The following is a 22,827-nucleotide window of genomic DNA, read 5'->3' as shown; positions in this document are numbered from 1 at the left end:
TTAATTGCAATGTGAATGAAAAGTGCAAATGCAGTAACACTTTTACCCTGTTTTATTTATATTCAACGGATGATGAACGTAGTCATAGGTGATAGCTATGCCAAGTGGTTAGGGTACTTGACTCTTAATCTGTGGGTCAAAGGTTCAAATCTCTTTCTCATCAAACATATTCACCCTTTCAACTATGACTATTCCTTGGTATGAGGGTAGCGAAAGAGTTGGTAGTGGGTGATGATGATTAGCTGCCTTCCCTGTAGTTTTTTTACTGCTAAATTAGGGACAAGCTAATGCATGTAGCCACATATAGCTTTGTGCAAAATTCAACAAACAAACTTCAATAAAATACATTTTGCACTTTGGGCTTGCTTAATTTGGTCATACAAACCATTTAATATTTCCAAAAATACACAATATTTACATTGTCTATGTTTCTTTTTTACTCAGCTCAGGTTTTATTGTTATGGTATTATTGTTTATCATTACTGTATAGGTTAAAAAGCACCAACAAAGGGTTTTTATGATACTGGATTCTTTGAAGTTGAACTATGAGACCATTGATATCACAGAACCTGGAAAAGAAGATCAACGTACCTATATGCGAGAAAACTGTAAAAAAGGTGCTGGGGGAGGAGTCCTTCCTCCTCAGTTCTTCAATGATGAAGATTACCTTGGGGTAAGCTGACAATATTACTTGTGTCATTGAATCCATTTCCTGTTTGATTTGTTCTTTTGTGTCTGTAAGGGTGCAGACTGTCAAAAGTCAAAATTTCACCATTATATTAAAAAAATAGAAAATAAACTTGAAGGGTGTTTTTTATTATAAAATCATATCTCCTTTCATAAAATAGCTTTTTTAAACTCTTGCTACTAGCCTTCCACCTCCCACATCTGCATGTCCACATGTAATTTATTGTATTTTGCCACTCAGTCTGAAATGTTTTCTTACCTACCATCCTCTGTATGCCATTCTTGGGGGAGGTCAAGTGATGGTTGGAAATGCTCCAGCTAAGTCTTCACATGTGTTTTAGCCAGTATCACTCCTCCTCCTGCAGAATGAATGAAGACTCTAATGTTATCATATTTTGTGCTGAAGATATACTTTGGTTTGTGATTGTTGTTTTTACCACCTGCTGGGTGTCAGTTCCAGACAGATATGGTGTTTATTGTAGCTGGATACAGCATGTATTTCCACTTGTGTATGGCTAGATATCTTCCTACTACTGTGGTCTGGAAGAACCATATCCCTTGCCATCAGGTTTTGGACTGGAAATATCATGCCACCAATTTTTTTTCCTTCCTTCCATCTACTGGATGTCAGTTTGTGGTGGATTGGGTATTATTTAGATTGGAAATGCTTGCAATTGGAGACAGATTTTGATATGAAAGCTCATCTTCTCTAACAGTTTTCATTTTGAAGTGAAGAGGCAGGTGATCTTATATCTACCACAGAACTGTTGTACAATTCCAGATTTCATCAGTTGTTGGATGAGGTCAAACTATCACTATGATCTATCATGTTCTAGCCACTTGACATCCAAAAGCCCCATTAATTGGTAATACATATTATGGAATTCCTTCCTGTTTTTCCATATTTTTTGTTTGCAACACAATCATTAAAAGAGCAGAGAATGTACATGGATCAGATGTGGTGCATACTTCTGCTGAGATGTGATATTTTCTTTTTATGATTCTATACTTCATGGTCTCCCTTTGGACACTTTTTAAAGGAAAAATAATTTTTCATAGGCTGTCCACCAGTTCAATGTGAAATTCTAGCTATTTTGTGAGAGGGGTTAAGAGATATCAGAAATTAGTAGTTTATATTTATATGGAGGTAGTGCTCATTATGAAAGGGGTTGTATTGTGTTCCTGTTGGTGGAGAGCTGCTGCATAATAACTAACATATGAATATGAAGAAGTGGCAGGTTGAAGGCCAGTGCAAGTATTGAAAATTTTCATGGATAGAGGGCAGTACTAATTGAGAAAAGCAATGTTTGAGAGGAAGTATCTATAGGAAATGCATTTTCACTTTAGAAAAATGCTCTCTTTTACACATTAATTAAACTGATTTAAAAGTGATTGATCAAGAAAAGTTTTGATATTGAGCTATCAAAAGTATTATAGTATGTGAATTTTTTTTTTTTTTTGAAATTATAAAATGACATTCTGAGCCCTATACGAGGAAATCATAATAATTTTGAGCAGAATAATGTTAATTTGTCCTTGTAACTTGAATACAATGTTGTTTTATCAGTTTTTCTTTATTTGCTATTTGTCACCTTCACCATGGTGAGAAGGAATTATCTATATATCAGCTTCAAGAAGTACATTACAAAAGCTCTTTTTCCATGTTTTGGAAATTTAAAAGCTGTTAATGCTTGTAGTTCAATATAAATTTGTGTAGATATTGGAACAAAATGATAAAAAGTGAGATCAATGAAATATTAAAAAAAAATTGTGAGCACGTTCTATAATTACATTTAAAACCTTTTCTTAAAGCTTGCTTTACCATTTTATAATTTGTTTGAATTATGATATTACAAGTTTTGTTTTAATGAGAAGGCCACTGTGTTAGACCTAATGGCTGTATCAGATAAAGCAGGGGATTGGTTGGGAGAGAAACTTGTAAATATTTATAGGGAAAGGTTCAAAACATGTCACATGTGTTAAATAAAACCTTCAGATTAATAATTTTAAAAGAAGTTAGTTTAATTATGATTATGGAATGGAGCAGTTTATTTTTCTTTTATGTTGATGATCATGAACAAAGTGGAACTCCACACATACGTAAAAAGGGCTGGTATGGGTAGAGAAAGCTCTATGTAGAGGAGCGAACAATGTTTCGACAGTAATTAGCAACTAATTAGAAACCCTCATAGAATTCACCACGATGAAGACAAACTTCATGTTCAACAACCACAACTATATACAAACAAATGGCCTAAACCTGGGCAATCCAGTATCACCAGTTCTAGCCATTATTTTTATGACACAAGTTGAAACACAAGCAATTAACACACCATTACATCCACCACTATACTGGTACAGATATGTTGATGACACGGTTGTGGGATTCAGATCTACAGAACACACACTTAATTTTTTCAATCCCATTAACTCTATATATCCCAACATTAACTTCACATGTGAATAGGAAGAAAGCAATCAAATATCATTTCTTAACCTCAAAATTACAAGAACCGACACACAATTCAAAACAGAAATCCACCGAAAAATCACCCATACTGCACTATACATTCCTTGGGACTCAGCACATGCAACAAAACAAAAATTCAACATACAAAGAAACCAAATGAATACAGCCATAAAAGTATGCTCACCAGATAAAATTAATGATGAATTAGACAAAATAAAACAGTACTTCATCAACATCAATAAGTTCCCTCCACAAACTGTAGAAAACATTATACGCACACATCTAGACAGAAACCAAAATCAACCAACAAAAGTAAATATTTCTCACGAATCAAAAAAAATCACGAAACCATATACTGCTGCATACCATATATTCCCAACATCAGCAGAAAAATAACATTTGGCAAAAACTAGTAACAAAATATGACATTCCAGTTAATTCCAAATTTATTCAAAAACCAGGCACAAAACTAAGGTATCTACTTTGTAAAAACTACACTGACAAACACCACACCAACATTATTTATAAAATACAATGTGATAACTACCACGACTTCTATATTGGAGAAACAAGTAGAAAAATGGAAACCAGATTCAAAGAACATAAAAAGTCACCTTCACACGTTTTCGAACACTGCAAGTCAAATAAACACAACATAACCATAGAAAACACTCAAATACTAAACAAAGAAACAAACATAAACAAACACAAAATTAAAGAAGCCTTATTTATACAACAACTTAAACCCAAAATAAACCAATACAAAGGAACACCTTTATACCTATATTATAAATAATAAAATAAATAATATAAAATTATATATTCAAACATCTAACACTGCCCTTTATATTTCGACACTCAGTTACACAACCCCCTTCAAACATGTGGTCAGCTTCCGGTCAGTTACCTTTGTGAACCTGACGATGACCGAAGAAGGTCGAAACGTTGTTCACTCCTCTACATAAAATATTTTCTTAACCCAAACGAACAGTTTTTATATATATATTTATGGCTCCTTGTAAGACATGTAATTTTCCCTCACACAGTAGCCCATTTTCTTAATCACTCTTGTCAGACATCTATTCTTGTGGCTTATCAGTGCATGTAGATTGTTTCTTGACATTGGTTTATATACCACTCCCTCTTGGTTGTTGCCCAATTCTTTATCTCATTTTGTTTTTGAACTGACATTTTGTAAATAGTCTATCCATTCTTAGGATCATCAATTAGTTTTTAATGAAATTCTGCTTTTTCTTGAGTTCTAATGGATTTTTTCATGCCCTTTATACAACATTGTCTTCCTTGTGCAATTGCTTTACTAGACTAAAACCTCCTTTCAATTTCCATGTCCTGTACAGATGCTCTGTTCAGCCCTTTGGTTTTCTGGTCCATGTACCACTTCTCTCTTAAAATGTATTTTTGTCTTATTGGGAGGTGCCTCTTTGATGTTTTTGCTTTATGTGCCTCCTGCACTGTTGATTTGTTACAGTTACAGAAGGTGGGCTGCTTATTCCTTTTTAAGGCTTAGGCTACACCAGAGAGTGATCGGATTTTATCCCATCATCCTTCTTTCATTTTTATTTCAATATGGTTGTTTTTATTTTAGTTGTCATCTTTGCTCTGTGTGGTTAGTATGCTTTTTATGTTCTCACGTTTATCTGTTTAGAGGCAGATGAAATATGTTTTGTGCCATTGGATCCCTATTCATCTTGAGATTTTCACTTTGACTATTTTGGTTAAAAAAACTTCTAACTTGTCTTTTACTCCTTGAGAAGACACCTTTAGTCTTTCTAATGTCAACTCTCATCAATTTTGTGATCTTGTAGCTTCCTGTCCCACTGACTTTTGTTGTCCCTTTGAAGGGGGATATTGCAGGTGGTGATGTAGAGGGTTCTCCACTATTTTTGAGCCACACTGCATTGCAGTTTGTTATTTTCATCCAGTTGCTATTTTCGGATCCTCCCAGAGGCTATAATGAAATGAGTTGTTATTTTATTTTTGTAACACTCCCTTTTACCCTTCTCAATTTATAATACTAGAGTCAATGAGACCCAACACATGGCTGATGTTGCCTCATAGAGAATGCTTATCTCAAAGTACTCATTGAGTAGGGAATAAATGAAAGTATTATGATCACTTGCTTGTTCTTTGTGTCTGCTGTTGAAATAGCACTGCTTAAGCAGTGCATTTAGAACATTAGGAAAACAATATAAGTTCAAGAAATCACAAATTTATAGTACCATGTAATTGAAGTAATTTTGAAAGATTGACTTTTTTTCATGGACAGTGCATATACATTTGCTTTGCAAGCCTTACTGCACCTGTCAATTAAAAAAAGATTAATGTAAAGAGCATGGTTCCCAACTCATTGAAGTGATCAATTTTTTCTCTGCATATTTATGGTAGCTGATTGCATGGTCTTTCAGAGTGAGACCTTACACAGATGGTAAGCTTATTCCTATTTGGTATTTTCAAATCACTGCTGTTTTTCTTACCAGTATCTTTTAATGAAGTGGAAAATCCTTTACTTTCCCAGTACCAAGCTGCTGTTCAGTATGGAGAGTTCCCTTTGGGTGCATGTAATTGTACTGGTAATAGACTGTGAATAGGCTTTCCCTTCAGTGTGAAGGGGGAAAGAATGTCTACCTGTAGCAGGTTGCCACCAGCAGGAACAATCAGGCTATCCTGGCAGTTTTGACTAAAACTAGACAGTTAGTGGTGTTTTTGTAATTAATTATTCAACAGTCTCATTAATTAGCTATATTTGATTTATTGATTTGTACAATGATATGTAAAAGCAGAAAAAAAGGATAGTGATGGTTGCTGACAGCTAGTTGCCTTTCCTATAGTGTGCAATTCAAAATTGGTGACAATGGAAGACAACTTCAGTAGCTTTATAATAAAGAAGGCAATGTGAGCAAGTTTGATACAAGTAAAAATTGACCCTGTGATCATTGAGCCACAAGATACTTTTTTTATCACCTACTCACTGGATTACCAACGATAATCTTTCAGAAAAAATAACTCACAAGGCTTAAATTAATTAAGTATAGTCTTTTATTTAGTCTTGTGCTTAACAACAAACAAATATGATAACAATATTACAATTATTTGAATATTTTGAATAATTGAAAATACTGATATTGGAAATGCTAATTTTGATTATTTTCATTATTATTGACTTCATCATAGATTTTATTAATCAGTTGGAATAATTGAAAACAGCATTAATTAAATATAATAATTTGGTTAGTAGGTTGTTTTCATGACGGAAATTGTTTTAATTGATTACTTTATGTGACATTAATTGATGTATTCATTGCTCAGAGTTAATTGATTAAATAACCTAGCTGTAGTTGTGACATGCGAGAGGTTTTCCTGTGGTTAGGGGTCAAAGGGCATATCACATTTGTAGATTTACATTTGAAATTTTATTTAACTACTATTTTATAAAAGTATGTCAATAGGTTTGGTATCAAACTGTAAATTATAATTTAAGTTTTAGTGTTATATATTAGTTAACTTCTTATTTTAAAAATAGGTATAAAAGAAATTCCTTACTATCAATTTTTGTGTCACATAGTATGTTAAATTCAACTTTGACTCAAATGAGGTGTTTGTGATTCTACAAATAAAAAATATGTAGTCTGTTCAGAGTTATAAACTCCAATTACTGATATTGACAAACTAGACTCTGGGCTTCCACCATAAAAATAACTCCCTTAGCCACTGTGGCTAAACAAAGTAATTTTCTTTTAGCCACGGTCACAGCTGTTTAGCCACACTTTTAGGTCACCAAAAACTGTGTGGTGCATGACTTTTAATATGCATCAATTCCATCCAGTAAAAAATAGTTGTAATTGTGTGAAAATATACAAGAAATTAAATTTTGTACTATTTTTTTATTCTCCACCAGTCTTTCCCACCAAAAAAAAAAACAAAACAAATAAAATAAACATGATAAAGAGGAAAATATTGAGATACATTTCTCAAAATAACACAGGAACAAAAAAATGACTTAAAACTAGAATACGGTAGCATGATTAGTAAGTAGATAAATCCAATGGCAGCTCTTCAGCCAAATCACTTTCAACAGAAGATGTGGTAGAAGTTGACACCTGAGGTTCTGAAGCACATTTCTTCAACAGGGAATGGTATCCATGTCTGTCTTTGTGAGTGACCCAGTATCTGAATGCAGAGTCGAAGTTAAAATGATCTAAAGGTTTAGACTCTATGGATAAGTTCAGTAACATTTCTGTCTTGGCCACAGACAGACTGCTACTGGCATCTGTTTTGATGCTGTTGTACCTGCTAATTCCCCACTCACAGTCAACAAATGTAACTGGAATTATTAATCCAATTGCTGCAAGCTGAGACAGATTTGGAAAAGTTTGATGGGTCTGGAGGATATATTCTGTGTAGAAGCTCTTCATGTTTTTGTTTTTATGAGCATCCTTTTCCATTATGTTCCTTAGTAGCAGCCATTCAGTCAGTGCCCATCCTCATTGATGAAAGGAGTGAAGTGCTGGATGAGTTTCTTCAGATCATCCTCATCAGATACTGTTCTGCTGTGACATGGGCTAAATATTGAAGAAATGACATGATGTTAGTGTCTGGGAATGCTACTTGTAGTCTTGTGACCACCTCTTCAACAAATGACTCAGCAGCTGATCTGTACTTTTCACGTTGTTTATCAATATCTTTGATGTCATGGCCTCTGTAAGAAGTGTAACCACTGGCATCAGGAGCTTGTGGGAGTTCCTTCAGTGCAGCCTGTGTGTCAGGACCAGGGATGTGTACCAGCAACTGAATTGACAGAATTGACCCATCAATAATTGCTTTAGCCTGATCATAAGATAAATCAGCTCTCTGTAGAGATCTTTACAGAAGTCCAAGAATGCCAACAGCGTCAGCCAAAATGTGTCATCATGACAGAGCTGTAACATGACATTTGCTGGACAAGACCATGTAGCAAGGCTCAGTCTTGAGTACCACATTCCATTGTTACGACCTGCAGGCAGCTTATCACAGATGCAATACAGTTGACTAGTGCTTGGATGGAATCATTAAAGAGAGTTATCATGTGAAGAACACTTGCTTGATTTTGTTGCTTTTCTCTCCATGCAATGCTTTGCTCACTTCAAGAACCTGACACAACTTGGGAGAATATTTCAGACTTTTTGCAAACTGGTTCAAAACTGAAATGTACTTCACAAGGTATGGCACCTGGTTTGCTGCCTTTTCAGCTGCCAACTGTAATCTGTGTGCCAAACAATAACTTGTTATTATTCAGGGGCATTCCTCCTCAAATTTTGTAGCAACACCTGTTTTATTCCCACCATGACATTTGCACCATCAGTTGCAAGTCCATCCAAGTCAGCATCAAACAATCCTTGATCTGCCATGCTGAGTGCATTGTGTTGTAGATAGAATCAGCCCAGTGTTGGTTAGCTCATGCACAGCAAGGAATTGACTTGTAACCTCACCTAATGATGAAAGATACCTGATATAAATTATCAGTATAGAGGTGTTTCCTGCATCAGGTGCTTCATCTGCTTCAAGAGCAAAAAATGGGAAAGGGGATGCCCGAAAGTCTGCCTGCATTTCATCCTGAACTACATGATTTAGGGCACTGTACATATCATCCAGAGACTGGCTGTGGGTGTATATGAAGCTCTCTTTTCCACTTTGTGATTGAGTCTGTAGTTTCATTAGAGAGGTCACTCCCTGTTAAAAAATATATAAGAACTTGTGTTTTGAAATAAAGACCACCAATTAAAGTAATAAACAAAGATATTTGGAAGAGTTGGCTAGCTACTTCATTTTTGATAAATATTTTCAAAATGTTTCACTTTTAGAAAATTATCAAATTGCCTTTTGTTTTAAGGAAATACTGTAGAAAACAAAGTATCTTATTAATACTAGAATGAAGAATATTCTTACATTGAATACTTGTAGTGAAAGGGGTGAATGAAACTTCACAGTTGGGATGGCTTCCTTTGCTTGTACAAGTAATGTGGCCATCTGTGCCTGAATGCCACCTTTACATCCCAATACATATTCACAGCAGTAGTTGACATGTACTTCTTCAAAACTTGTGATGCTACTGCACTGCGATGATCTTCTGACCATGCATGCTTCACCAAGTCATCCTTTTTAGGTTTAGTAGCAGTTTTCCCAGTGGTAGCATAAATATTTGTCTTCTTGTTATCCCTGCATAATTTCCAGTGAAATGTATTTTGTTGGGAAACATGTTCCAGCCAAGGAAACTGTGAAAACCAAGTTTCTTTAACAACTTTGTGAAAATCGCAGGTATATTTTTTTTCACACCGACAGTCTGATCACTGCTGCAAGCTTCAGTTCCTTCAGAGCTGTTTTCTTTTGAAAAAAAACTTTATGTATCTAACTGTTTAAACATCTTTTTATCTAATCTAGGAATTGTCATGATCTCAATTCAAACACATGTCAAATGAAACTTGGGATTTCCATTTTGATACAGACCATATGTTGGTTTGACAAAAGTCAGGTTTTCTCTGATTACTGTTTGTGTACCACAGGCAGAATCAAACATGTAGCATAAGAAATGAAAATAAAAGAAATCATTAGCACAGCTGAGTAATATATTTTTTTTAAATTTAATTTGTTAGTTGTCATATCCCTGAAATCATAAAAATTTTTAAAGACGTTTCTTGTTTCTTCAACTTGATGGGGGGCATAGCTGGTCATTTGTCATCATTAATGGTGTGGATGGCAATAAAAACCATGAAAGCTGTTATGACCGAAACTTGAGCAGAATAAATAAAGGAAAACCATCAAAGACCGAAAAATTATCTTTTGCCACTGTGGCAAAACCAACACTAGATTTTTTAGTCACAGGCTTTCTTTTTGCCATTGGCGATGTTGCTGATGGCTAGTGGAAGCGTAGAGAATATAAAAGAACCTCTTTTTCATTTTCTGAAATATTACTAATTATTGAATCAAACATAGATGCCCTGCCCACCTCTTTCATTTTAGAAATAATTGGTTATGTACACCTGCTTTGCTTTATCATTTATTTATAACCAATCAAAACTCGAAATTTCCCCCATGTGGTTTTCTCAGCCTGTTGGAGGTGGAAGTTTCAAAGAGTATTTCTTTTGTCTCTAAACTTGAAGGAAGGGGTAAGTAAAAATGTTGTTTGAAAAACTATATTTTTAGACTCAAATACAGTTTAGCTAGTAAGCCTGATAAATTACAGTGGAATTCTGAAATATTGGTAGAGTAATTTGCAAGTTTTATTATTTCAAAATACATATAAATACCTAAAAATGTTTTGTTTTACATCCTTCCTGAGTGAATTTTGGCAAGGCTCAGCATGAAAAGTATGGCAAGCAAGTATGAACCTCTTAACAGTTGTAGGTACTGCAGATTATTCTTTTCTATATTTCTTTATTTAGTGTACTATGCTTTAAAAAAGTAACTGAGAATTAAGAATTTATTTCTATGTAATGAATCAAAACTTAAATATATTGTCCACCAGAATAATGAAGATCACTTTGTAAAGGCCATGTTGAAATCATTGGACAGGGTAAAATACTGCATCATTGCAACTTCTGTAATGTTAGTTATACATGACTGTGACATATAAATAAAAATAGATCTTATATATAATGTTATGAAACTTAAACTACTTAGACTAAACAAACTTTAATAATCTGATATTCTAGAAAGTATAAAAGCATAATGTATATCTGTTGTTTTCTAATGTTTACTAATCAAATCTAAACAAAGAGAGATACAATACTGAAAATGAAAGATCAAATAAAAAGTATTTTCTGAGAAGAAACATTTAATAATTATCTGGAGGTTATTAGAAAGTTATGGTATGAATAAAAGTATTTTTTAATTATAAAATATCTTAATAGCCAACTAGAAAAATGCACAAGCAAATCATTAATTGAGAAAAATACTTTAAAACTTAATAAAATAATTTGATATTTTGTATACAAAAGCTTTGTAATGTTTACTAATAATCTGCAAATTTCACAAAAATACACATACTGTATTAAAAGTTATGGTATGAAAAATATTCATTCTAGACACATCTTCTCATGAAGACCTCTCTCTCTCTACCCTTACCAAATGGATCAGTCAACTCATCTACTCTTTGGATGTTATGATTCTCACCTCTTTCAGATCACTTTTCACCAGATACAACATCTTGCACATTCTCTTGCAGTACATTTCCACCATCGTCTATGAGAAATTCTCCTTACTGTTGTACAGACTATGCCACAGACTTTCATGAACTCTTATCTGTTTCCAATAGCCATCTTTCAATCCACCTTTTCACCTCCAACAAGTGAGAGTACTTGTATTATTGTAGGAATCAAATAGGTGGCTAGTGTTGATTCCCAAGGTATGCTTACCCAAAATTTGTATGGAGCCAGGATAATGGAGAGGACTAATACCATTCAGTATGGCATTACATATACCCATTGTGAGGTGGAATGTTACACAAGACCTTTTGAGATTTTATTGTGGTATTTCAGTACATATCTATCTTACATTTCATGTCCTTTTCAGACCATATCCATTCCATGGTCTATCATGAAAAATCAGCCCAAGAGTTCTGTATTTATCCCTCTGCTTGCCATATATCACAAATGAGGTTTGTATTCACCCATGTAACTGTTTCCAGTGAAAGATCTTTCCAGACTGAAGGAGTAATGGGGATTCAGGCACATTCTGCAGGTTAACCTTATGTGACACCCCCTCCTTGCCATTTACCAGTTTCCAGCCACTAGGGTGGTAAACTATGGAGAATTTTCAATGATTAGAATCTTCCCATTGGGAGTAGAACAAGTGGATGCTGGGGTGGTAGTGGACTGAAGTGCAGGCCACTCATACGTAATGATGCATCAAAATCTACAAGTGAACAGATGCTGTAAATCACTATATCATTCTTTTATATATTGTCTCTTCAGTCATTCTTCTGCTGACAAAATCTTTTCAGTAGAGCCAAAGGCACAAAATATTTTTGGTCCATTCTACATTGCACTGTTAAAAAAAAAAAAAAAACTCTTGCATCTGGTTTGTGGTTCTTAAAGACTGATGGTAGAGTTGAAGTGGCCCCACCATACACATCAGTAATTTACTGCTCACCTACTGTACTCCTACAGCAAGTATGAGGCTTGTAATGACTGACAGTCAAGTAGAGGTTATACTGATATATTTCCATACTGAGCCTTTCTTCCACTGCTGGGTATGGTCTGAATGAGCCCTATCCTTACCACACATATTGTGTGTGAATACTCAAAGGGTTATGTACTTATTCTGCCATTACTTGGGATACATTTCTGTTTTTTCATCCTTTTCTCTTCTGAAATGTGGGTAAGGGGTCTAGCTTTGAGACAAAATTTGGTCACCCACTACTTTACCCTTATGAAGTTCATGTTATCAGGTGTCACAGCCCCGTGAAGTGAGCTCATCCAGCTTGTCTGTTCATCAGTCCCTCTACCACATCATTGTGGGATTCTAGCTGTTTTATGTAAGAGGTGAGTATTTGTTTCCAATATTAGCATTTTCCTTTCTTGAAAATGTATTTCTGATAGATACCTCCACCTATCCTTTGCACTTACCAATGTAATTCATTTATTTCCTTCAAAGAATCAACCCTTTGGTGTAGATGCCTGTACATGATGAGGGGGTTTTCCAGAGAAGATTCTGTCTTTTCAGTTTACCTCCTCTGGGATTTGACCATCCACCCATGTGTTTGCCATGCTAAATGACTTGTGAAGGGGAAGATGATGCTGGTGGTTAAAGAGGTCCAACCTCAACAAACCACTTTGGCCTTGAAGTCCAGGTGACTTTGGGGTCTGGTATTGGGTGTTCTAAAGAGATATCATGGACTTTGTGTCAGATGCTAGTATAGTGTACACAAAACACTGGCATTGCTGCTGAAACTTTTTTTTTAGCTCTGTGGTGTGTTCCATGGTGAGTTGGGTCAGTGGATAACCAAACTTTCCTCTTTCTCATAGCTTCTCACACCTCTAATCCACTCACGGCTTTGCACGTGAACATTTTGCACTTAGCCAGTTCAGTGTTTGTACACTGAACCCCATGAACCATCTCTACATCTTTGATGTTTACAACTCTTCCTGCAGTATGCTGCTAAAATGTGTTCCTTGCTGTAACATCACACCAGGATTGATTGTGTTTTCTGTCTTTAGTGGGCTGTTTATTTTGTAAAAGACTGTTCATTATTCCACCTTTTGATTTCTATATTTGGGTGCACATAATTGATGTTTGGTATGGACAATGTTTCCATGTTTGTTGTTCAGCTCATTCCTCCATGGTATGCTACCCTTCCCATGTTTGACTTTCTCTGAGTTACCTGAAGAAGCCAGATACTCCAAATACTTAGATTGATATAGAAGGATGATTTAAAGCCTGGTGTCTTTATGGGTTCTGCCATGGTTTGTCATAGCTTGGTGGTTGCACATAGACCATTTTGAACCTCCTGGTCCAATTTTTCTGGATACTGGCCCACATTGACATTCAGGGAAATGAGTTTACCAACACCACAGTTAAGTCTGTCTGCTGTGGTGCCACTTAGCAGTTGGTTTTAAGTAAAGAACATTCTAACAAGCTTTTCCAGATCAACCCTGCTGTTGCTCTTTGGCTGTAAGTTGTCTTGATAAGGCTTCACATTGGTCACAGCTTTTTAACCTGTTGTTTTCTTTTATCTGGTGCTGATGCACCAGTGTATAGTCTTTGTGACACTCACATCACAATAACCTACATTTTACTGTTATGCCATTGTTATGACTGTGAGTAGTGACACCATTTTAGACAATTTCAGAATTTACCATTGACTTTGTACAATGTTATTGATGTAGGCAACACTGTCCATCTTGACTGTGTTTTTACTTTTTTTTATGGCCCATTAGCCATGTAACTCTCCTTAGGTTTTAACTTTTAATGGGATTTCAACAACACAAATACCATATTTTAGCATGTATCATTTTTAACTTGTTTACTTTGTCTGTTTGTTGCTATGTTTTATTGTTTCTTTACCTTTTTCTATGTTTTTCAGGGAGATGTTTCACTTCTTATAATAAATAAAGCAATTCCTTTTTTTTCCAACTGATGTCTCACTGTTTTTACCAACTGTTTGGCACAAACATAGCCACATGACTTTGTGCCATTAAACTCCAAACAACCAACCAAACAAAGAATGAGCATCTATGGGTGAAAATGTAGCAGGTGTCATTGTGCATAAAGATGTGTTACACTTGTATTGGTAAAGTTATATGCTGCATGATTACTTCACTATGTAGTGACTCAAGCCAATATGGTTTCACATCAGATTAGGTGGAAGTTTTGACAAGATTGGTGGTTTTAAACCTCTTGCAAACCCAATTGTAAGTTAAGCTGTTCTGTTCTCTAGAGGTGAGAATCTGTCATAAATACATTCTGAGGTAAAGAAAGTGTTAACTTTATTAGATTAATATTGTTTAAACATGTTTAGCTAAATCTAGTGTTACTGAAAGTTTATTGTATAAATAATGTGTATGTTGTTCTAAGCCACATTTTTAGGTTAAAAATTACTCATAATATTATTATAATGAGACACCAGCAATTCCAAATTATCAAATTCTATTTTCATGTTTTAAATAATTATTGATGACTTCAGGTTATTTTGAATAATTAAATATGGCTAACATACATTTAGTCTTTTATATTAAATTTAGGACTATGATGACTTTGAATTGGCAAATGAAGATGATGAACTCATGAAGTTCTTGAAGTTAGAAGACCAAGTTCCTAAGGAAGATATTACATCATCTGAAACTAAATTTCAAGCTACAGAACCAGAAAACACAGATGAATTAATTTTTCAAAATGGTACAGGATCTCGAGAGGCTTCTGAATCAAAAGAAGTAAGACTTAAACTTCTTTATTGTTGTTATTTCCCTTATTTTATATATTTTTTTACTCTAAAAATGTGTTTTGATGCAAATGAGTTCAAATATTTTTATATCTAGGAACAATTCTGGACTCGTAGACACACAATGACATATGAAAAACAAGATCGATGCATATTCTCTATGGTAAAAATCATAGAACTAGGGACTGTAAATTTAAGATTTGGCAGGGTAGAAGTTGTCTACAAATTAGGCAATGCTATTTTTTTTATACGATGGTCAGTCTTTGGAATAGGTTGTTTTGAGATATTGCACATGCTAATAGGATTGGAAAAGTTCAAGAGAGGGCTTGAAAACTGATTGTGGAGTCAGATGGGTGTTTGATGAAATTAATTGGACTGTCACATGGGTCAGAAAGACCCTTGCTGTCCTTCAGATGTCATATTAGAAACGTGTGTGACATTTAAAGCTGAGCAATTAATGGAATTTGCTAATCAGTAATTATTGAAATAATTAATAGATTACATTCAACTGACTGAGCATTCTCATATTATAAAGTCAACATAACCCAACAAGGGTGCTGCAGTCAGCATTGTCGCACTTTCCTGCTACATTGTTATCGCTCATATAAACAACAGTTCTGTGAATTTAAACTTCATAAAAGTTAATATGGTTTTAATAATAGATATTTCATACTGCAGATTTTGTAAATATTTTTTTAATTGGGTAAGATTTGTTTTTACAAATTTTGAAGAAAATTCTTACTTAAATGAAATTACCATTTCATTTACCACAATAAAATTTTTTTATCGTAGTGTTTGTTAATAGAAATATAAATCAACTGAAGAAAGAGAGGAAGATATTGATGTGAAATGAATATTCATACAAATTTGTTTTGTGCAGTTAATGCCTTATAGTCTCAAAGTTACGTATTATGGTTTTTCTTTTATGTATTGTGTTATGACATTTTTGTGATAAATCTATACTTACTGGAGAAAAATGGATATCCTTCTTGGATTCAGTGTACAAGAATTACTGTAGATTATGTAATAATTTCAAGAAAATAAAAACATTGCAGGCCTGTATAATCCTTGAGCTTGCTGAACGTATTAATTACTCAAACGGTAATCACGCATTTCTATTTCTGGAACTACTTGTTTCTGTTAATGAGGAAAGCTTTGTGAACTCACCGCTACACAAATTCATATAGTGATAAGTAAGAATTTTTCAACAAATATACTTTTGTTTTCAATAATGATAAAATATAGTCTTAGCTGAGTGTACAAAGTAATACAGTGTAAACTTTCTTTATATTTTGTAATATTTCATACAGATTACAGTTAACGTACATTAATGCCTTTCTGCTAAAAGGACATGTTATGTAAGTTTCCACAATCCACAATGTTGGTACTGTTTTCAATGTGTCTGCTATATTGAACATTAAACAGTAACATTTTAGGTAATCATACACTTTGTTATCTAGTGTTTTGTTTTTTCTTTAAGATAAAATATTTTTCATGTGCACATATACATCATACATGGTTATTATGAGATTGACTGGAGTTAATGCTTTTGAATTTATTTGAAAATACAACCTTTTGCTATTAGATTGAATTTAGGAACATTTCTTAGTATTATCTTAAGGTTCATAAACAGGGCCTAGTATAAAACTCTTCTAATTGTTTCATAATTATTTCAGATTTTTCCTCTTTCACCTTTTATAGATCTCATTTTAAATGTGAAATATAGTGGACTAAACTTTGAGGAATTATGGTGTGTATTGTTAAATGCTTTGTTTACAGATTGTCATTAAATTTATAGGTCAGTGAGTCTTCCAAAACAGAAGTTACAGAAGAGGAAACTGTATCTGAAGAAAACCAGGCAGCAACTGAAGAAGAACCTGAAACAAAGGAAGGTGAGGTTATTTCAGAAGGTGAATTCTTGGGAGAAGAAGAAAAATATGAGCAACATACAGGCAGTGAAGAGAATGTAACAGGCAAAAGTGATGATTGTAAGATGGATGTTGAGGAAGGGTGGGTGGGGGATGATGAAAAAGAATTAGCTGAAAATAATCTAAAAACAAATTTGGAATTACAAGAGAATCATGTTAGTGATGAATCTGAGGGAGAAGAAGAGAGTGAGTAAGAGAAAGAGTGACTCTAAAGTTTCAGTTTTTTAACTTAATTTCATGTTGCTTGAGTAACAAAAGCATTTAATTTTGTCCCAGCCATTTTCTTTTTCTTAGAAAACTCCAAGTTTTATTTTTTCTTAAGCTATCTTTGAAGACTTACATAATGAAATGAAAGATCAAAAATTTTGGTTAACTTGGTTATCATAATTTATATAAATATAAAGGATTCAAAGTTGTTTGAACATTTGAGAGTGAAGAAAGAAAAAAACAAGGAAAATAGATGTTTGTTAAAAATGTAATAGGATTTGTCAAGTTTACACACCATAAATTTGAGCAAAACTTGTGTGATTTTTTTTCTCTGAAAATGTATCCCATATGCACAATGGCAAATATTTATACTAATTAATATAAGATCAATTTTTGAGTAGATTTTTAAAATTTTATTTACACGGATTTTCTTAACTGGTCTACAGTTTCACTTTCACATATTTTATTTTGGTTACAAGAAGGTATAATATAAAGTGATATATGTAATCAGATATTTATTTGTAACTTAAATACTGAGGACTAAGTATGACTTTTATCTGTAAACTGAAAAAATGATGTAAAACAAAATAATACACTGATTTCAGGTGAAATATAATGTATACATTTTTGTCAGACTTTTTAACAATATTTGGTGACAATGTACATTTTTGATAGCTTGGAAATTAAGGGGCAACAGATTGAAAGCACCCCATTTTAATTAGATTTTAATTACCTCTGTAATATCTTATAATCATGAGCTGTGTTTATAAATCCAAGTCATGACTGTACAGTTAGTATTTTTTGGTATATCTTGAAATTAAATGAATCTACTAAAAATAAGATTGTTCTCCCCAAATAAAGTTTTGTGACTTGTATGAAGCAAGTAAGTCACTTGGAAACATGTAATGTGGGTTTTCAACTTGCTGAACAACATTACTTTGATTAAAGTAACCTTGGCCTTGTGAGCATACTTTAGTATGGTGTTTAATAGGCGTATTAACTGAGTCAAGTTTAAGATAAACTAATCATTACTGGTTCAAGTGTTGTAAATTTATGTATAGAAAATGGCCTTGAATACAAGTAAGTTGATGTTCTAGATGGAAAATGTATAAATGTTTGAAACCACTCTGTACTTGATATTTAATGCTAGGTGCTTAAGTAAACCTTATCCAGTGAAATATACTTAGTACATTTTGAGATTAATATTAAAAATCAAGTTCCATATTTGTAACACTGCACTTGTTTTATTACATTATAAGTTTCTTTAGTTGTTTGTGTTTTTATAAAAGTATAAATATCTTTTAAAAGTATTAATTATTTATTTTTATCTCTCTAGCATGATGAAGTGACTTATCCAAGTTGGTTCATATTGCCTGTTGCTGAGAAGCAAGTGATTAGTGTCATCATTTGCATGAAAATATTAAGCTTGTTTAAGCTTGTAATGGAATTGATTTGTGAATTATTTGTTTTATTTTAATATATGCAAACCCACTCATTAAAATTGAAAACAGAGAAATACAACACTTTCATCAGCTGGGTCAAATATTATTTGATAATTTTATAGAATTGTGATGAATAACATCTGTGTGATGTATTTTGAAAATCACCAATGTTTCTCAAAGCTTAACTGTCACAGTTAATGAGTGGGTTTGCAAAATTTTATTAACACAGTTTACTGATAATGCCTTGATTTTTACTTACATCTGTTATTATACATGTGTACTAATTCAAACATAGCTAATAATTAATATCAATCTTTTGTTTTTCTGAATTTATTTAACATTAACTTTATCAGTGACATTTGCCTTATTGTTATTAACAGTGACCTCTTTGCTTTTGTGATAATTAGTGTAATCGTACTTATGTGTTCATGTGTGCAAAAATCTCAAAGTTAAGAAACATAATTCCCTGGAACTTAGCTCAGTGATGGATTATGAGTCACTAAGTACTGTGTTTGAATTTAGTTGTAGATAACCACAATTAACTTGCTTGTTTTTTGTTTTACGAATATGTAAACAAAATTTGTTACAACAATTATTATTTGGGCTAGAAATAAGTAAACATTTTTAAGTGTGCTACACATGTAATCAAAATACAACCAGTATTGAAAGACAAATTTCTACTAACATTAATTAAAATTCAATAACTAAATCAAAGAAATAATTCTTTGATGAAAAATTCAAATTGAAGTTAAAGAATTTATTAACTTTAAATAAAATTTAGTAATATTCATATCAAAATGTATTTGGAGACAAAGAAAACCCTTCTTTCATAGAATTTCCATTCCGAGGCTGAAATCTTTAATTTTTTGAATATATCACTGTCCTTCTTAAGGACTTCAAAGACTTGATTAAAATGTTAGTATGAGGTAAGGTATGTATGTAATTAAAGTCAAATGTTTAAATTTATTATTAGTACACATTTTGTAATTTTGGATTACGTTGAAGGAAAATATTTAATATTTTTCTTTACATAAAATTTGAAACCACTGGTAAAATCTTTAGTCAACTATCTAGTTATGAAAACAAAACAGAAAGACGTAATACACATGCACCTATATCTTAACAGAGTTGACTTAGCTAGCTTTAATTTTTTAACAGTCTTCAAATATTTATTTCTGTTGCCATTTAGCAGTATTTCAAATGAATGTTATTGATAAAAAGTATGTAACTTGAATGAAACATACCTGCTTGTTTTAAAAAATACCAGATTTTAAAAAATTCTGTGAAGTTGTTTCAAGATTATGATGCTTTTATGTTTGTGCCAGATGAACAGTGCTTTAAAAGTATCTTGTACATTGAGTAGCTTATATAAGTGTGCAGACTTGAAATAATACATTTTAATAAGTATAAACATTTCTAGATATATTGGAAACATAAGAAATATCAGTTCAGTTCAACTTTTTAGTTGTATCATTAATATACTTTTATAAACAACAAATGTATCCCTTGTACATTTTTTGTGCCATTTTTATTAGGTAATTTGTGAAAAACATTTAATGAAAACAACAGAAATTAATATTTTTTCACCTAAAGTATTTTTCTTATCAACTTTTACTGAAAATGATTCTCAGCTTTCCTATGATAGATATTATGTGTTGTGTAACACATCCATAAAAATCAACATAACTTTTATGTTGGTGCTAGTCAGTTATTCTTCTTGTGGACACAAAAAAAAAGAAATTCCCTTTGAAAAAAAAAATAGAGATTTTTGCCTATTTTCAATAAATTTAATTGCTACCCACTTAATTTCTAAAACTTACAATTACAAGAACATAGTGGCTTACTCTCAGATAGGCTGTGTGGAACAAACATTCTTAAGTATTCTAATTAGTGTAATAATTTAGAAATCTGTTTTTGAAAGTTGGGGTATTTTTGCAACTGGTGTTAATGTATAACATAATTTGAAATTGATTAGCTATGTGAATGGACAGTTTTGTAGTTGCATTAGTTTGCTTTCATTGACTATTAATGATATCTATTTTTCGTAGAAGGTAGTTCTTTTTTTCAACGTTGTACTCCAATATAAATGTATTTTCTAATGTGTGCTCAAAATATGTTTTGACATGTATTGTTTGTATAAGTTTGCTTCACTGCCAGCTTTGATAGTTTTCAAATTTTATACTCCTAATAGTTTAGTGTTTGTACTGTAATATTTTATTAATACTTCATTATTAATCGTTTTCATCAAAATGTTTGGGTACTGAAAGCAGGATGCAATGAACATTAATACTGATTTTTTTCAAAAATGAAAAGAATTCTAATTGTTATTATAATTTATGAACTTTAAATATGAGGTCAACTTGATGATGCATCTTTAATGCTTCTTAAAATTTGTAATTGATGTTATGATTTCATCTACATTATAATACAATACAAAGATAAAGCATTCTTTAGCTTTTCCCTTTTAAAGAGTAAACCAAGAAGACTTATTCATTTCACTTTGATGTATGATTATGATATGCTAATCTTGAAAGCCTGAGATATGGTATTCATTTATAATTATAAAATACAGGTGTTTATAATGTAAAAAAAATTCTGTGCCATTAGTGTTTCCTTCAATTTTAGTATAAATTTACAATGGAGACATTATTTTAGGTTGCAAATTGTTGTTTTCTGCAAATTAGGATTAAGGGTCCTTGTCATTTTCTTTTTGTTAAGGACTATACATTTTTCCTTTTTGTTATTTTTATTCATTTCAGTTTTTTTCTGTTCCTAACTTTAAAAGATAATTATTGTTAATTTACAAGTTTATATTTGTTCTTAACATTTCTACCAAATTTAAGAATATTATGAGCTCTTTTAAATGTTTAATCAGACTATGCTGTTTTAATTATGTTTAATATATCAGGATAGCATATAAAACCAAATGAGGCATGCAGATACTGGAGAAAAACCAAATGGTATAAAGTTGTAAAATAACTTTTATTAGATGTACATTTAAAATCAATTGGTTTAATTATTTCTGTAATTGAAATTTATGATTAAAGTTACAAAATTAGAGTAGAATTGCATCAACAATTTTAAAATATTCATTGCCCTTTATTAACAAATTATGATAATGTATTCACTTGACTCCAATAAAATAATAAAAATTGAATTAGCTTTGAAATAGTCTATGCCAATTATATCTTAGAAATTCCACATATTAAAGAACAGATAAGTTGCTTATTAGGCTTATTTCTGCTAGCAACTTTGTGCTTTACACGTGTATATACGATTTATGAATAAGTGTTATAGTTCAAACCTTCACCACAGTTTATTTTCCGTCGCTTATATATGTAGAAACATGCTTATATTTGTGATATATCGTTTTTATATATATTCATTAGTAAAAAAGTAACCCAGGAGTGGTGATGACTATCCGCCTTCCCTCTTGTCTTACACTGCTAAATTAGGGACGGCTAGCACAGATAGCCCTCGAGTAGCTTTGTGCGAAATTCCAAAACAAACAAACAAACCCTCTAGTCTTACGCTGCTAAATTAGGGACGGCTAGCACAGATATCCCTCTTGCAGCTTTGCACGAAATTCAAAAAGAAAACAAACAGTTAAATATTGACAAATAAGTAAATTCGTTTACTGACTTGTATTTTCACGTCAGTGATTATAAAAATAGATTTATGGAAAATTAGTCATGCGTATGTGTATGTGTTCGTATGTATGATTGTTATTAGAAGGTTGTTGTTGTTTTTAAATAATTCTATTTTGGTTGCATGTATAACAATTGAATAAATTAAGGCGGATGAGGTTACTAGAACAGCGTAAGGAATGTGAGGAAACAGCAGACTATATTAAAGATATGAAGCTTGCATGTAATATGATAGTACTAATAAAAAAAATACGATTACACCTACTTATAAGAGATGTCAAAACATTCTGCGACTGAAAGATCAATACTTTTTCTAAATTTTATTGAGCAAAGATAATAGAAAGTAGCCGACCGTTTGATTAACATCCCATTAAGAGGAGCCACTGATCAATTATAAAATATCAACTAATGTAGCGGTAGACTTTCCTATGTGAATTTTATGATACAGTTTCTAGATTCAAAAGTAACTTTTTCGCAATAAAATTAAAAGTACACGTCAGTTACTTGAATTTAG

At 32.5% G+C, this 22,827-nt stretch overlaps 1 protein-coding gene across 3 annotated transcripts in view; it reads left to right on the top strand.

The window, feature by feature from the left end:
- Nucleotides 1-21,835, top strand: part of LOC143258645 (SH3 domain-binding glutamic acid-rich protein homolog) — a 35,486-nt gene extending 13,651 nt beyond the window's left edge. For 2 of the 3 annotated variants that reach the window (XM_076517900.1, XM_076517901.1), the window contains 4 exons: nt 491-673; nt 14,893-15,081; nt 16,888-17,203; nt 18,561-21,835. In XM_076517900.1, the coding sequence (XP_076374015.1) occupies nt 491-673; nt 14,893-15,081; nt 16,888-17,203; nt 18,561-18,565 (693 nt within the window). In that variant the 3' untranslated portion in view covers nt 18,566-21,835. The remainder of the gene's footprint in view (nt 1-490; nt 674-14,892; nt 15,082-16,887; nt 17,204-18,560) is intronic. The other variant, XM_076517902.1, reaches the window with a different exon arrangement.
- The last annotated feature ends 992 nt before the right edge of the window (nt 21,836-22,827 follow it).

This window comes from Tachypleus tridentatus, chromosome 8, assembly GCF_004210375.1.
Source record: "Tachypleus tridentatus isolate NWPU-2018 chromosome 8, ASM421037v1, whole genome shotgun sequence".
Taxonomy (NCBI): Eukaryota; Metazoa; Arthropoda; class Merostomata; order Xiphosura; family Limulidae; genus Tachypleus; species Tachypleus tridentatus.
Note: the sequence above shows the minus strand (reverse complement) of the source record. Positions and strands in the feature narration are given on the sequence as shown.